Source organism: Syngnathus acus, chromosome 15 (assembly GCF_901709675.1).
Source record: "Syngnathus acus chromosome 15, fSynAcu1.2, whole genome shotgun sequence".
NCBI lineage: Eukaryota > Metazoa > Chordata > Actinopteri > Syngnathiformes > Syngnathidae > Syngnathus > Syngnathus acus.
In genome coordinates this window covers 7,396,730-7,409,411 of record NC_051100.1, presented here as the reverse complement: position 1 = coordinate 7,409,411, position 12,682 = coordinate 7,396,730, and the positions used below count along the sequence as shown (strand labels likewise).

Sequence of the window (12,682 nt, the reverse complement as noted above, 5' to 3'; positions counted from 1 at the left end):
TAGGAAGAGAATTAAAACCAAAAACATTGTATAAGTTGCTTTGAATATTGCGTCAAGGGGGATGTACGATCACTCCTACCTGGCAGGTGTCTTCAAACTTTGTCCTCTGCCAAGATGAGATGCTGGCCGGTGCCGACCACGTCCTGTTTGACCCTGAGCATCAGCAGTCTCTGGTGGATTGCACAAACAAATGGTGAGTAGGGTTGTGGAGCATGGAAGTGGCCAATCTTACTTGTCATCTAATTTAATTATTTTTAACATAAAGTGATCAGTAGAGTAACTACGCAATAAAGTAACTAAGTTCATGGAATCATTGCCACTGGAAAAAAAGTGGATAGCAAATAGAAGTGCGATGTCATCTGGTTCCTGGCAGTAGAATAAAAATGCCCTTGAGGAATAAACTGTTATGTTTTATGCTAAACCTCTTTCAGTTGTTCGGTTTTGTGCAACACTGAACATTCAAAGACGACAGAGAGTTTGATGAAACAAAACGGAACAACATGAGGTGGAGGATGACGGCTGAAGTTAACGAGATTCCGAGGAAACAAACGAATGCCAGTAAAAGCCTCTGGGAAGAGTCTTGAGTCATTCACAAATCTCAGTGGCGTCCCCCCCGGGATATCTTGCTCCATTAGATGTGGGGAAACTATTAATTTTTCATACTGAAATAAAATGCTATACATTGAAGCCGTTTTTTTTTTTGTTTTTTTTTAAGAATCCCAAAGCAGGCAAGCTTTGCTGCCAAGAACTAGTATACCCAAATGGAACATGTGGACTCTGTTCCAATCAAGCATGAGTGTTTTTGTGCTCCAAAGTCAGCAATGGGACACAACTAAGCCAGGAATAGAAACAGCCTTAGGATTGAAGTCACAACTGTTGTGTAACATTCTCCACATGGGAACTGTTTCTGTTTGTGTCATTACAGTCATCACTGCAACAACTTCTAAGGACGACATATATTATTTACTGTACCACTGACAGCTAAATTCACGCCGTTACCTGTCAAAGTAAAAATTGTGAAGTCAAATGACACGTGGTTATTGCACTTACACAATTATTATTCCATCAAGAATTAATTACCAGTATTATCCTGCTTCTGATGAAATTGTTCTGGCTATGTTTCCACTGTGAGGTTGCTGTAACAGTAAAACGTGCGGGCAGCTGTAACGCAGGTGGTCCCGCTGCATGTTTACTCTACAGATTTAAAAACTAGTGGTGCCTGTAGGTGATGTGAGGTTCAGGGGAAAGATTAATGTAGCACAGTGTTTCTGTATTGTGGCTGTAAAATAATGGAATCTTAAGAACAAGCTCAAAGAATGTCGTACTACCTAAATCTGACAAAAATGTTTGATTGGTTTTAAAAATGATAGTGGTTGAAATATTATAAAAAATTACAATGAAATTATCCAGATTGTACAAATGAATGAAAAACTAACTGGAAACATTAAATATTACTTACATTCCATTGCAGCAATATTGATTTCTGTGAATTTGAACCTGGGGGAGGTCATCACATGGTAAATAATCATCAGTCTGATTGTAAAAGTCACAATGATTTTTTTGTTTAATTTTATTATAAAGAAAAGGTGTTTCAAGAAAATTCAGATTGTGAAATCTTTTAAATAAAATCAAATAAAGTTTTCATTTTTATACATACAATATCATCCCACATTAGTGTTTTTTGGGTGTTAATCTGTTCATATGGTCAAAAAAAAATCTGAGCCTCAGTTAAGAATATTTACATTAAAAATTCTATTTTGGATGACAACATATTAACATGACAATGAATCCAACACTTTTTGGTCCTTTCAATATTCCACTGTCCACACGGGATCTTTTCCATTACTGGCGGTTCCTGAACCTTCGCGGGGGTGCACCCTGAGGAGCAACTTGAGGTGCTGGACTTGTAGAAGTGAGCAGAGCACACCCAGAGGTGAGGCAAACACCGGGGGGCCCTCTGAGACCCGCATGGCCCCTGATTCCAGGGAGGCCCGTTTGTCCCCGCTCACCCGGCTTCCCTGGTTGTCCATTAAAGACCCGGCCGGGACGTCCACGCTGACCTGTGATTGACCCGAGAATTTTAACGTTTACTTTTATATAGTACTTTGGCACATATATTTAAATAAAATCATTACATATCAAGTGAGTGAGCAACTTTAAAATATGTTTACCCATATTCCCCTGCTCTCCAGTGTAGCCAGGTAGGCCATGACCCTTGGCTCCTTTATCACCTTGCTCTCCTCTATCACCTGAACACACACACATGCACACACACACGTACACAAAAATGCACACACATTTTTCTCAGAACACAGCAGACTGACCAAAAGAATGACATTCCCTGAAAGTGCTCTGAAGATTAAAGAGCATCTGTTACTGACATCACCGTTAATTAAAACACTTCATAAATATTCTTGATTTTCATTGGCCTTGCTCTACGGGGATTCCGAATTAATTGTCACTAAAGCCTTAGGCTTGTGTATTGTGTATTATAACCGGTATATGTTGTGACTTCATGATTCCATTCAACGCCATGAGTGCAATGTGTCTGCATTGTTTTTCCACACCTGGCCCTCCTTGCTGGCCCGAATCTCCGACTTCACCATAAAATCCTGGCAGGCCGACTTCTCCAGGATCGCCGTCTCTTCCAGGATCACCCTGACAACATCATAAAAGGAAAAATATAACATTCATCTTTAGTACATCGGGTCTGTGTCAACCTTGAATATTTGGTTCTTCCATTTGTTCTGATCGCATACAAGCTGAACTTGCTTGTTCTGCATATTCATATTTTACTGAGAACATATTATGCAGTTGCATCTTTGCTATGCATAATGCAACGTATCTTTTTCAACACCTCAATAATCGTAAAATGTTAAGCATAAATGGGCACTAATATATATATATAATATATATTATTAATATATTATTATATTATATTATATTATTATACATTAAAAATCATAATAAAAGAGAGAACTGTTTCTTTCAGTATCAGAAAAAAATACACACACTTTAGTTGTTTTTTTTGTCTGTAACTACTCACCATTTGTCTGTGGGAATGATTGGCAACAGCCTTTAAATTTGTAGGGGAAGTTTGTCATTCACTCACAAAATTAACTACTCTTTTTAAGACCAAGCCATTTTTTCTTGTTTTCCCAACTATTTTTTTGTAATTTTACAGTTTTGTTTTTCTTTTCAAGGCAGCGCTAACACACCAAGTATGACGAATCTTTTTGTTTTTGATGTGGTGGGACACGGATTACCTCTGTGCTGCACAACAATATGGAAAGGATTTGTCGGTAGTTGAAATTCTCCAAAAAACATTCAACGCATACCAGGAGACCACTGTCTTTGTCCTCATGTTGATATGGAAATTCACAATGTTTTCGTTGTTAGTTTTTCTGCCAACCACTGCAGTTGAGTTTTTCCAGACATTTGCAATGTGCGGGACAGAAGTGAACAATGTATGGAGAATAACCTCGGTAGTGTGTTTAGGCTGAAGAATTGGAAAACTATTAGAACTCACAGGAGGTCCAGGTGGGCCTTGCTGCCCGGGTGGACCTGGGGCACCCATGGGAACGTCCCCGTAGAGAGGACACACTGCGGCACACGTCCTCTTGATTGAGTTGGCAAAGGTGGACATCTGCTCCAGCACCACCTTCTTGCAAACCTCGATCACATGTTGAGCCGGCAGCGCCGGACCCTGTGTGAAGAATCATTAGCAAATCCATCATTGGAAGTGACTCAAATGTGCAACACGGCAGATGAATATTCCAGCAGAGCGCACGCTGAAGTGATGGCAGCATCTCAGAGGAAACCCCAGCGAGAAATGAGGCCAATGAGATTTCCCTAGACTCATTATGGATTTATGGACACACTGACTGATGAGGTCTCATGCCTGGATGAGCATCTTGACTAAAAAGAAAGGTTTGACAAATTGTTCTTGACCCCAATAGTTTTCGCAGTCTTACTACTCGAACAAGTGATGACGTTGGTCAACCACTGTGAGCAGATCTTGCCGATTACATCAATACTGTAACCACATCGTGTTACAAATACAAGGAAACAAAATTCTGGGGTTTGCGTTTTACTTACCGGGGGACCTGGGGGCCCCTGAAAACCATCTGGTCCTCCTTCACCTCTCACTCCCTTGGTTCCCACGGGACCTGAGCGTCCACCCGGACCCGCTGGGCCACGCTTGCCCCGTCCTCCCTGAGGACCCGGCTGCCCTCTGTCTCCAACCTACAGAGCACATTGGCATGAACAGCAGAGATGAGATCTAACACTAACATTAGCGTAAGTGACGGGTCGCTAAGTTAACTCACCCGTCCTTTTGGTCCTTTGACACCTTTCTGTGCCTTTAAAGACAAAAAACATGTTGTGAGAACAGACAGGGCGGGAGAGAACTCAATATGATGAAATATTTACCTGGTCGCCTTTGACTCCTTGAATTCCTGGGATTCCTGTGTCACCCTGTACAAGGAAGAGAGAAAAATATTTTATGCTGTGAAAAAATATTACTGTAAGATTATTTTTTTTGTGTGCACTTGTGAGAGTGCACTCTCTTTGTTTCACAAAGTAATACATATTTTGGGATGTCAAAAACCTTAATTCAGACAAAACTCCCCAACATACCCGAGTTCCTACATTAGGTACACTTGAACAATTTAAGAGATGCAATAAACAGACACTATTATAAAATCTTGCCACTCAAGACAAGGTAATTAAAATATTTTTAATATTCACACTGTATTAGACTGTCCAGGCATCCCTAATATTATGGCCAGTGAATCCATATCCTACCCCCTCCCTGTTTTCAGTGCATGAAACATCTGCTTTGTTTATTTCAACCTTCATAATTCGGCCATCTTTCATATTTCCTGCGGTATATTGATGACAATACCTTGCTTCCTTGTTTTCCAGCTACTCCCACGTGTCCCTGGGAAGACATGATGTACTTCAATCACTTACACGAAATAAACAAGCATTTAGAGTTAAAAGTTAGAGTTTTAAACTTACATTAGGTCCTGGTGGACCAATAAATCCTGGTCTTCCCGGTTTCCCCGCAGAGCCTTTGTAACCTCTTGGACCCTCGGGAATAAAACATTTATTTAAACTACCTAAGAGGCTGTTTCATTCTGTGTAAATTAATTCCCTTGAAAGTGGTAAATAACACAAGATGATTTTCTTCAGGAGGTACAACTTACAGTTCGACCTTGAGGGCCCATTTCTCCCTCTAATCCCAGGCTTCCTTTCTCCCCCTGTGGAAAAAAGCACATAACAATGAGGCAAACAAACTTTACGCAGTTAAAATACAATCCTCGACAACATCAGTTATACCTTTGAGCCGATTTGTCCGAGTTTTCCACCCTGACCTTGTGGTCCTTGATAAGCCTGGGAATAAAAAAATAATAATAAATAACAAAAATATCAATTTCAAGGGATCAGGTAGTAATGTATTATACACTGGATACAGTACCTCTATTCCAATATCTCCATCTCTGCCAGGTATTCCAGGATCGCCAATAATGCCCTGGGGAAATGTTATTAAGATTTATTATAATAAATACTGAGAAATAGTTGATTACAAGATGTTCGTAAGGGTGACGTCACCTTTTGTCCTATGGTTCCATCTCTACCACGAGGGCCCGTGACCCCCTAAGTTAGATAATAAATGTACTATGACTGCATTCAACGTTTCAAAATGACATGTTGACAATTATTGTGGGGTATACATACAGGCTGCCCCTTCTCTCCAGCAGTCCCCCGCTCCCCTGGATCTCCTACAATACCCTGTCAAAAAAAAATTAACATCAAATAAAATTAATATACATCTCACAAATTACTGTTGTTGTTGTTATTATTGTTTTATATTTTACTCAGTCGACTGATAAATTAAGAATAGATAATTATCGTGTTGGTAAAGTATCCATTTAACGGTTATTGCTTCTTAAGACTGGTATAGTATGTCAAAAGAGCTCAAATCCAGAGATACAAAATATCAAAAATATCATAAATATCCCCAATTCCTCTACGATTGATGATTGCTGTGCTGTGCACGTTGTCTGTTAGCAACGTGTCACTTATTTCATTTTAGAAAAACCCAACTTTATGTCATTCAAATATGTCATGTGAGTGAATGAGCAACTAAAATTCCGATGGGCCTTTTTGTTGCAATTGAAACATGTCACTATATATCCATATAGCCTCTTATGGATGAAGAACCCACCTGCTCTCCTCGAGGTCCAGAGTTCCCATCTGGACCAGTGCTCCCTTTTCCGCCCTAAAAATATGTCAAAACAATCAGAACAACAGATAAATATATCTTTTAAAAAAATAATAACACAAGAGAAGAAACTTATACCTTTACTCCTTCAAACCCAGCAATCCCTTCATATCCTCTTTCACCTTTTGTACCCTGCAGGGAAAGTAAAAATCATATGATAAACTACAGTAGGGGTCGGAATCTACAATGCCAAATTTTTTTGGGGGGATTGTTAATTTTACATGCTCACTAAATATTAGATTTTTGTGATTATCATTATCTTTACCATTACGTTATGTACATTACGGTTGCATTGTAAATGTCCAGGGAGGAATCATATTTTTAAAATCATAATATGGTCTTGAAGTGAAAACAATTGCCCTATTCGCATAATGATGAAGATTGCAGGTGAACTCACAATTTCTCCCTGCCTCCCAGTATTTCCGATGTCTCCAGAGGGTCCACGAATACCCTTTAATCAAAGTGTCATTGTAAGAATTGTGAAAACTCTGCAATGATACTCATTTTCGACTGCTTAAATTCACCTTGAATCCCGCTGCCCCTTTCAAGCCCTTCAGCCCTTTTGTACCTCGCTCACCCTGTAAGGACAACGTATCGTGTTTTATTTGTGACATTGTATTAGTGGAAAAGATGGTGTGAAGTATAATCGCTTTACCGCAGGGCCCCAGAGACCTCTCATTCCTTTCTCGCCTTTGCTTCCAATCTCGCCCTGAGGATGATGCATGTGAACTATCATTAACCACCATGAAGAATTAAACGGAAGCGCAACCTGATAGCAGTGTGAAGACAGAATTTACCTTAGGGCCTGGCTCACCCACGACGCCATAGTCTCCTGTGTTTCCCCTGATGCCCTGCAAAACAAGGTGGCAGGGAACAATAATTAAAGACGATAAATGTAACCACAAGATGTACAAAGATGGAAGACTGCACAACCTTGACAGTTGAATTGCATGTACGGAGTGAATATGATTAATAAGCCTGTTTTTATTCTTGCTTGTGTATTTTTTTTGTTGTCACATAATTAAATTTCTTGCACTTTAGCAAACAGTTGGAAACGTAATTTTGAAGTTAACTCCCTTCCTGTGAAGGTCAATCAATTTATTCTCATCAAAATAAAAAAATAAAAAACACAGCATGACATTTTGTTCCTAAATATGTCATTTAAAAACCGAGATCAATTGAAAATACCTGGAATAATATAAATATAATATAAAATAAATGGAATGAGATGCCATGGATTGTTTTTGATTGTTGTTGATGGGTCTGTACTCAAAACCAAGAGTTAGAAAAGGTAAAAAAAAAAGTACCGTTTCGTGCAGAAATATTAATCCATTACAAACTTCTTGTGTTTACTTGGCTTTTCATAACTTGGCATGAAAGAAAACATCAAAGTAAATAAATATAACTACGGTACATGACAAAAATAAAGTCTAATGACAGATGTTGGGAAATACTTGCCACTTTAGCCTTTAATTGTTTCCTCAACTCAATGCGAAACCAAATAGACATCATATGACGAACTTACACAGCTCCTCATGGGAAGAGGGTGAGTACAACGTTGCCTAAAACATTTTAGTCAAGGTCATATTAGTCATGTTAGTGGAAAATGTACACCAGAATATTCCACTGCACTCTGTATATACACACACACCAATCATAGATGCAACTAAATGGAGCGCTCTTGTTTAGACAAATGCTAACCACTTCAAATGCAGAAGGAAAAGTGTTGCCTTGCATCAACAAACAAAACCAGATTGTCTTCTTGTGGTCTGTTTATTTGAACATCTCATCATTTAACGGTTAACCTCATAGATGGCCGACGGTATGGCAAAAGACAAGACCGTGAACTTTACCGCATTTTTATGCTGGCAAAGCTAAGGTGGGCTTAAAAAAAAAAGAAAAAAGGAAGACCACCCAAAATAGCTCGTAAATGTGTGCCAGGAAAGCGCCTTCCTCAAGATGCAAGCAGGGAAAGAGATAAACATGTTGGGCCTCTGTGATTCAGGGCGTTACAAAAGACAGATGTTTACTCTCAAATGACCTCCAGCTGAAACTCAGGATGAGAGACTGTGGCATGAATGGCTCTGGAATCTTTCTGTAGGCCTGCATACTGTAAGTTTGTCCAGTCAGTGTAGGGCGTTTCCTTAAATACGTATTCAACAACTACAATCAAACAAGCTGGTTCTTTGGAAAAGCCCCATTTCTCATTATGCAACTTGACGGAAAGACAACTGGACTTGTTTGTTCTTTTCCTTTTTTCAAAATCTCTCTTTGATTTTCGCTGAATGACTCTCTCGCCAAATGTAACTCTTCTAATGAAAAAGCTTCTGAGATCTGCTCCAATTTTAAAAGCGGCTGTTCAACATCAACGAGTCAGGAATTTAAATAAGCGCAGTTCCCTATGAGGAAAAGTAAGCGCAATGTGCCAAACTTCACACTCCACTCAAGCAGACATGATGTGATTACAGACTCTCGGGGGTCTTGGCCAACTGCCTTCTATGTCTGGGCTTGGTGTGCTCATGAGAATTTCGCTGGAAATTGAGTCAGCGTCTGAGCCATTGAGTGGCCCATTTGACGTAATATTTTAAGGGAAACAATTGGGTTCTGAAGTTTTCATACAATTTCCTCCTGAATAAACGAGTTCACTACATTTAGCCCTCAGACAGCACTACCTTCAAAAATCTTGTGATCACCTGCCAGTTTGCTACTGTACACCTCCGAAAGAAAAAGAAATCCATCATCACATCTGTGCATGTCTGGATTTATCTTTACTATCTATGAGAAGAGCCCTAACATTTACTATCCCATAGTGCTTCTGGTTCCGGGTCTGTTTCCATCCTACAGTGCTATTTTCCACAGTTTCACTCTAGTTTTCACGTATGGCCACGATTTAGTTTAACTTTTTATTATACAGAAATAACAAATCTTTGGTCATTTACCCAATTTCCCAGTTTTCCTGAATCGCCGTCTCTTCCGGGAAGACCTCTGTGGCCCTGCAGAAGAAATAATAGAGGTCAACATGCTACAAGTCACCGGGATCATGTATCGTGCGGAAATTCACCTGTGGGCCCGGACGTCCCTGGATGCCTGGCTGTCCATGCATGCATTTGCAAGATGCTCTTCCGGCTGTCAGACCAATTTCCGCATAACCTCCACACTGCGGCAGCGAGAGAATAGAGTTTCAGATGAGTCTGAAGAACAAGGACTGCGAGAGCTGCAGAAGGGCTGTGGACGCACCACCTCGGAGAGCTCGCAGCAGCCTTCGGAATAGGCCTTCTCTGGGTCACATGATACGTCCATCTGCTGGAGGTCTACCTGCATAGGTAACATATGGGGGTTTTCATTGTAAAGCCAGAGATCCAGCTAAAATATTTTTACAGGAGACATTCTTGGTGCACACGTACTGAAAAAGAGCGGTCTCTCGCGGCTCGCTTGACTATGGAGGTGTACCCTTGGCGGATGACTGGCATTGGCTCGTCGATGGATTCCACACTGACCTCCTCACAATCGACCAGCAGCTTCACCTGGCTGCCCTTCACACTCAGCGCCAATTTGTGCCACTCACCATCAAACAACTTCCCCACACCGTGGAAGGTTCTCAGCATGTGGCTACCACTGGGGCTGATGTAAAAGAAGTCCAGAGAGCGGCTATCGCCCTGGAAACGCAGGCCCACCTGCTCTTGACCGTCTGGGGCGCTGACCTGCCACAGGTTCCACGATTTCTTAACCATGTCCTTTGTCAACTTAAAGGTTGCAATGACGGAGTAGTCGGAGGGAAGACCATCTGGATACACATCTCTGTGGTGGGAGAGTCAGCATAGTATAATTGAACATCGTCTCATTGGCTCAACATTGTTATCTGATGTTATACAACTTTGTTATATCATGTCTGTGTGAAGCTGTCTTCTAACATTCATCACTCTTTGTATCTCTCATGTGGCCTCTAAATTGAGGCTAAAGTCATAAAAGCCAAGCTTATTAAGGCCCACTGAGTTACAGTAACTGCCTGTGGTTACAACGTTGTTTACAGACATCTCTTAGCAAGCCTAGATTTCTTCATAGTCAACTATGACTAAACCTGTAGATCGTAAAGTTTCACCAAAATGGTCGGGAGCAATTTCATCTGGCTTGGTATGAGTCTCTTATCTTAGCAGCTACACACTGCATGTTCTTCAGTGGTGTAAAAAGACTCTTGGGGTAATAGAGGACTGTTGTGTCCTGATTGACAAACCTTGAACACCTAACAAGGAAGCTGTCCAAGATGTGTCCTTAGTCAATGTCATCTGAAATAGCATGTTGCCCACATAGGGGTAATCATTGCACTCATCCTAAAATGATTATTTGAATAAGCTCCTAAGATGTCCATGTCAGGTGTCAGTAGGTTCCACTCCAGTGACAAGCTATATTTCTCTCAATGACGGAATGTATCAAAGCGACATAGCACGTTTACATGTTGCAGACTGGCTGCCATGCTTGATTCTACCTTTATAATCAAGTGTACCTCATTGTCTTCTGCAGATGGATGACAGGGTTGATGCGGTAAGCCACCACCTCCGGTTCAGAGCCTTCCACTCTTTTCACTCCTCTTGACTCAGACACACGGAACTCCTCCAGGAGATCGAAACCTCACAATATACATATACGTTATCAAACAAACCCCAAATGGAGATTTTTATCAAGACAGGAGTGCACATGGAAGGTGATGTCAAATATTGATTTAAGTTACAATTGTTCCTATCAAGAAAGCTTAAAATGGGCAATAAAAAGACAAATACTGACATCTATGGGCATTATTTGGTAGGGCATTGTTCAATTTAGAGGACTTTTGCATAGTGATAGTGTTTTTAGATTTCCTGCAGCGATCAACATTTAAAAGTCAAAGAAAAAAAGAAATTACACTTACTTGGTAATGTTTGGCCTTGGGTGCATCCTAAAATGACAACTAGTAACGCAAACACCTGCATGGCTTCGAAGGCTGCCATTTTCAGATTTGGAAAAGTCAAACGACTATAAGTGCCTGAAGAGCAACAGAATTGTTTGAAATGAATCAATTAGAAAGACACTTCAGTTTGTACACACAAACTTTCAGCCACAGATAGAAATTTAAAGTTTGATATACTACATTCCCCAGGCCACAATATAATCAGACAAGCATGACCACACAAATATTGTCATAATAATAACGCCAACTTGAGCGGAGCTGCCAGAGAATGTTTATCATTGTGATTGTAAAAATACTTTGCATCATACTAAAAATCTAAAACATGATTTTGGTTACATTAATTAATGGCCCAATCGAGGTGAACATTATACAACGGCTAATGTGATACATTGCAATTTCACATCACTGTAATCTCCCACAATAAACATAGCAATTTGTCAGTGTCAATTAAATGTAATAATTGTTTCCCATCTATGTATTAACTTCCATCTACCCGTAAATACTTAAATACGGAATACCATTGCTACCCATCATATAAGCAGTAGAATTAAGATAAGGTAATTAATCATGTATTGACTCACATATTCCTCCAGGTGAAGATTGCTTGGGCTTGTGCGGATGGATCTATTCCAAGTCAGGCTGTGCTATGATGTCCCGCTCTAAAGTGCCATCGTGGGCCACACTTTGAGCTTAACAGGAGGACCAGTCAAAGTGGCAGGTCTGGAGCTCAGGCCAGCGTGACCCCTGAGCTCCGCTCTACCTTTGGTACCGACGGGATCAGCCATCTCTCATAGGTCAGTTCGGTATCCAGTCGCTAGACGCAAGCAGACACATGCACTCTCATGCAAGCTTGACAGTATAGTAGAATCTTTATAATTTATCTGATATGTAAGGTCAATGAAATGCTTAAAGATGACTATGTTAATAGCTTACATCTTATTTTTGGTACTTTTAGGATGAGAAAAAAAATCTACTCCTCTCCATAGAAACACTACATATTGCTGCTTTTAGAAAGGAGTTCACTGGGTCCAGCATCGGCACAAGCTTGATGGGAGAAAGATGTAGTATGTCACAGCCAAACACAAGACGCTCTGCAAACATTCCACCTGGAGACCAAAACTTCAGTCTTCAAAGCCACTCAGCAGGTTACTTAGTAATATGAACACAAAAATATGAACAAAACAAATATGAACAAATGCAAAAATGTTAAATTTAACTGTTGGTTAAAGATGCTTGTTGAGTTCAAGATGTTAGATTGAGGGCAAACCTTTAACCTTCATTTTGCTTTGAATTTCTACTCATTTACTGGCACTGCCAACCAGTCTTACGGCGCATTGGCATCTCTAGCTGTCAATGGCAGTGAGTGTTAATGAAGTAAAAATTAAATGAGAACAAAAAAGAAGACATTTTTAAATATTAAATAACCCTCATGAAATACTTTGAGGTAAAAA

At 40.2% G+C, this 12,682-nt stretch overlaps 1 protein-coding gene across 1 annotated transcript; it reads right to left on the bottom strand.

Annotated features, from left to right (window-relative positions):
• Nucleotides 1-1,600: 1,600 nt before the first annotated feature.
• zmp:0000000760 (collagen alpha-1(IX) chain) lies at nucleotides 1,601-12,677 on the bottom strand. The gene is made up of 27 exons (XM_037271686.1): nucleotides 11,813-12,677; nucleotides 11,193-11,306; nucleotides 10,791-10,914; nucleotides 9,694-10,087; nucleotides 9,530-9,604; nucleotides 9,351-9,446; nucleotides 9,229-9,282; nucleotides 7,087-7,140; nucleotides 6,945-6,998; nucleotides 6,814-6,867; nucleotides 6,687-6,740; nucleotides 6,368-6,421; nucleotides 6,233-6,286; nucleotides 5,743-5,796; nucleotides 5,617-5,661; nucleotides 5,483-5,536; nucleotides 5,344-5,397; nucleotides 5,211-5,264; nucleotides 5,023-5,094; nucleotides 4,907-4,942; nucleotides 4,432-4,476; nucleotides 4,329-4,361; nucleotides 4,099-4,245; nucleotides 3,530-3,706; nucleotides 2,568-2,658; nucleotides 2,172-2,249; nucleotides 1,601-2,060 (listed from the first exon to the last, which is right to left on the bottom strand). Exons 2-27 carry the CDS (start codon nucleotides 11,269-11,271, stop codon nucleotides 1,843-1,845), a joined length of 2,304 nt encoding a protein of 767 aa, XP_037127581.1. The 5' UTR covers nucleotides 11,272-11,306; nucleotides 11,813-12,677; the 3' UTR covers nucleotides 1,601-1,842.
• Nucleotides 12,678-12,682: the final 5 nt, after the last annotated feature.

Bases quoted from the DNA above. Each gene is read 5' to 3' on its own strand.
- zmp:0000000760 (XM_037271686.1), bottom strand. From the start codon at position 11,271: ATGGCAGCCTTCGAAGCCATGCAGGTGTTTGCGTTACTAGTTGTCATT. The intron at 2,250-2,567 runs GTGTGGAAAAAC...GTGTGTGTTCAG, and splicing joins GGGCCAGCAAGGAGGGCCAG to GTGATAGAGGAGAGCAAGGT. The intron at 2,061-2,171 runs GTAAACATATTT...GGTCAATCACAG, and splicing joins TGGAGAGCAGGGGAATATGG to GTCAGCGTGGACGTCCCGGC.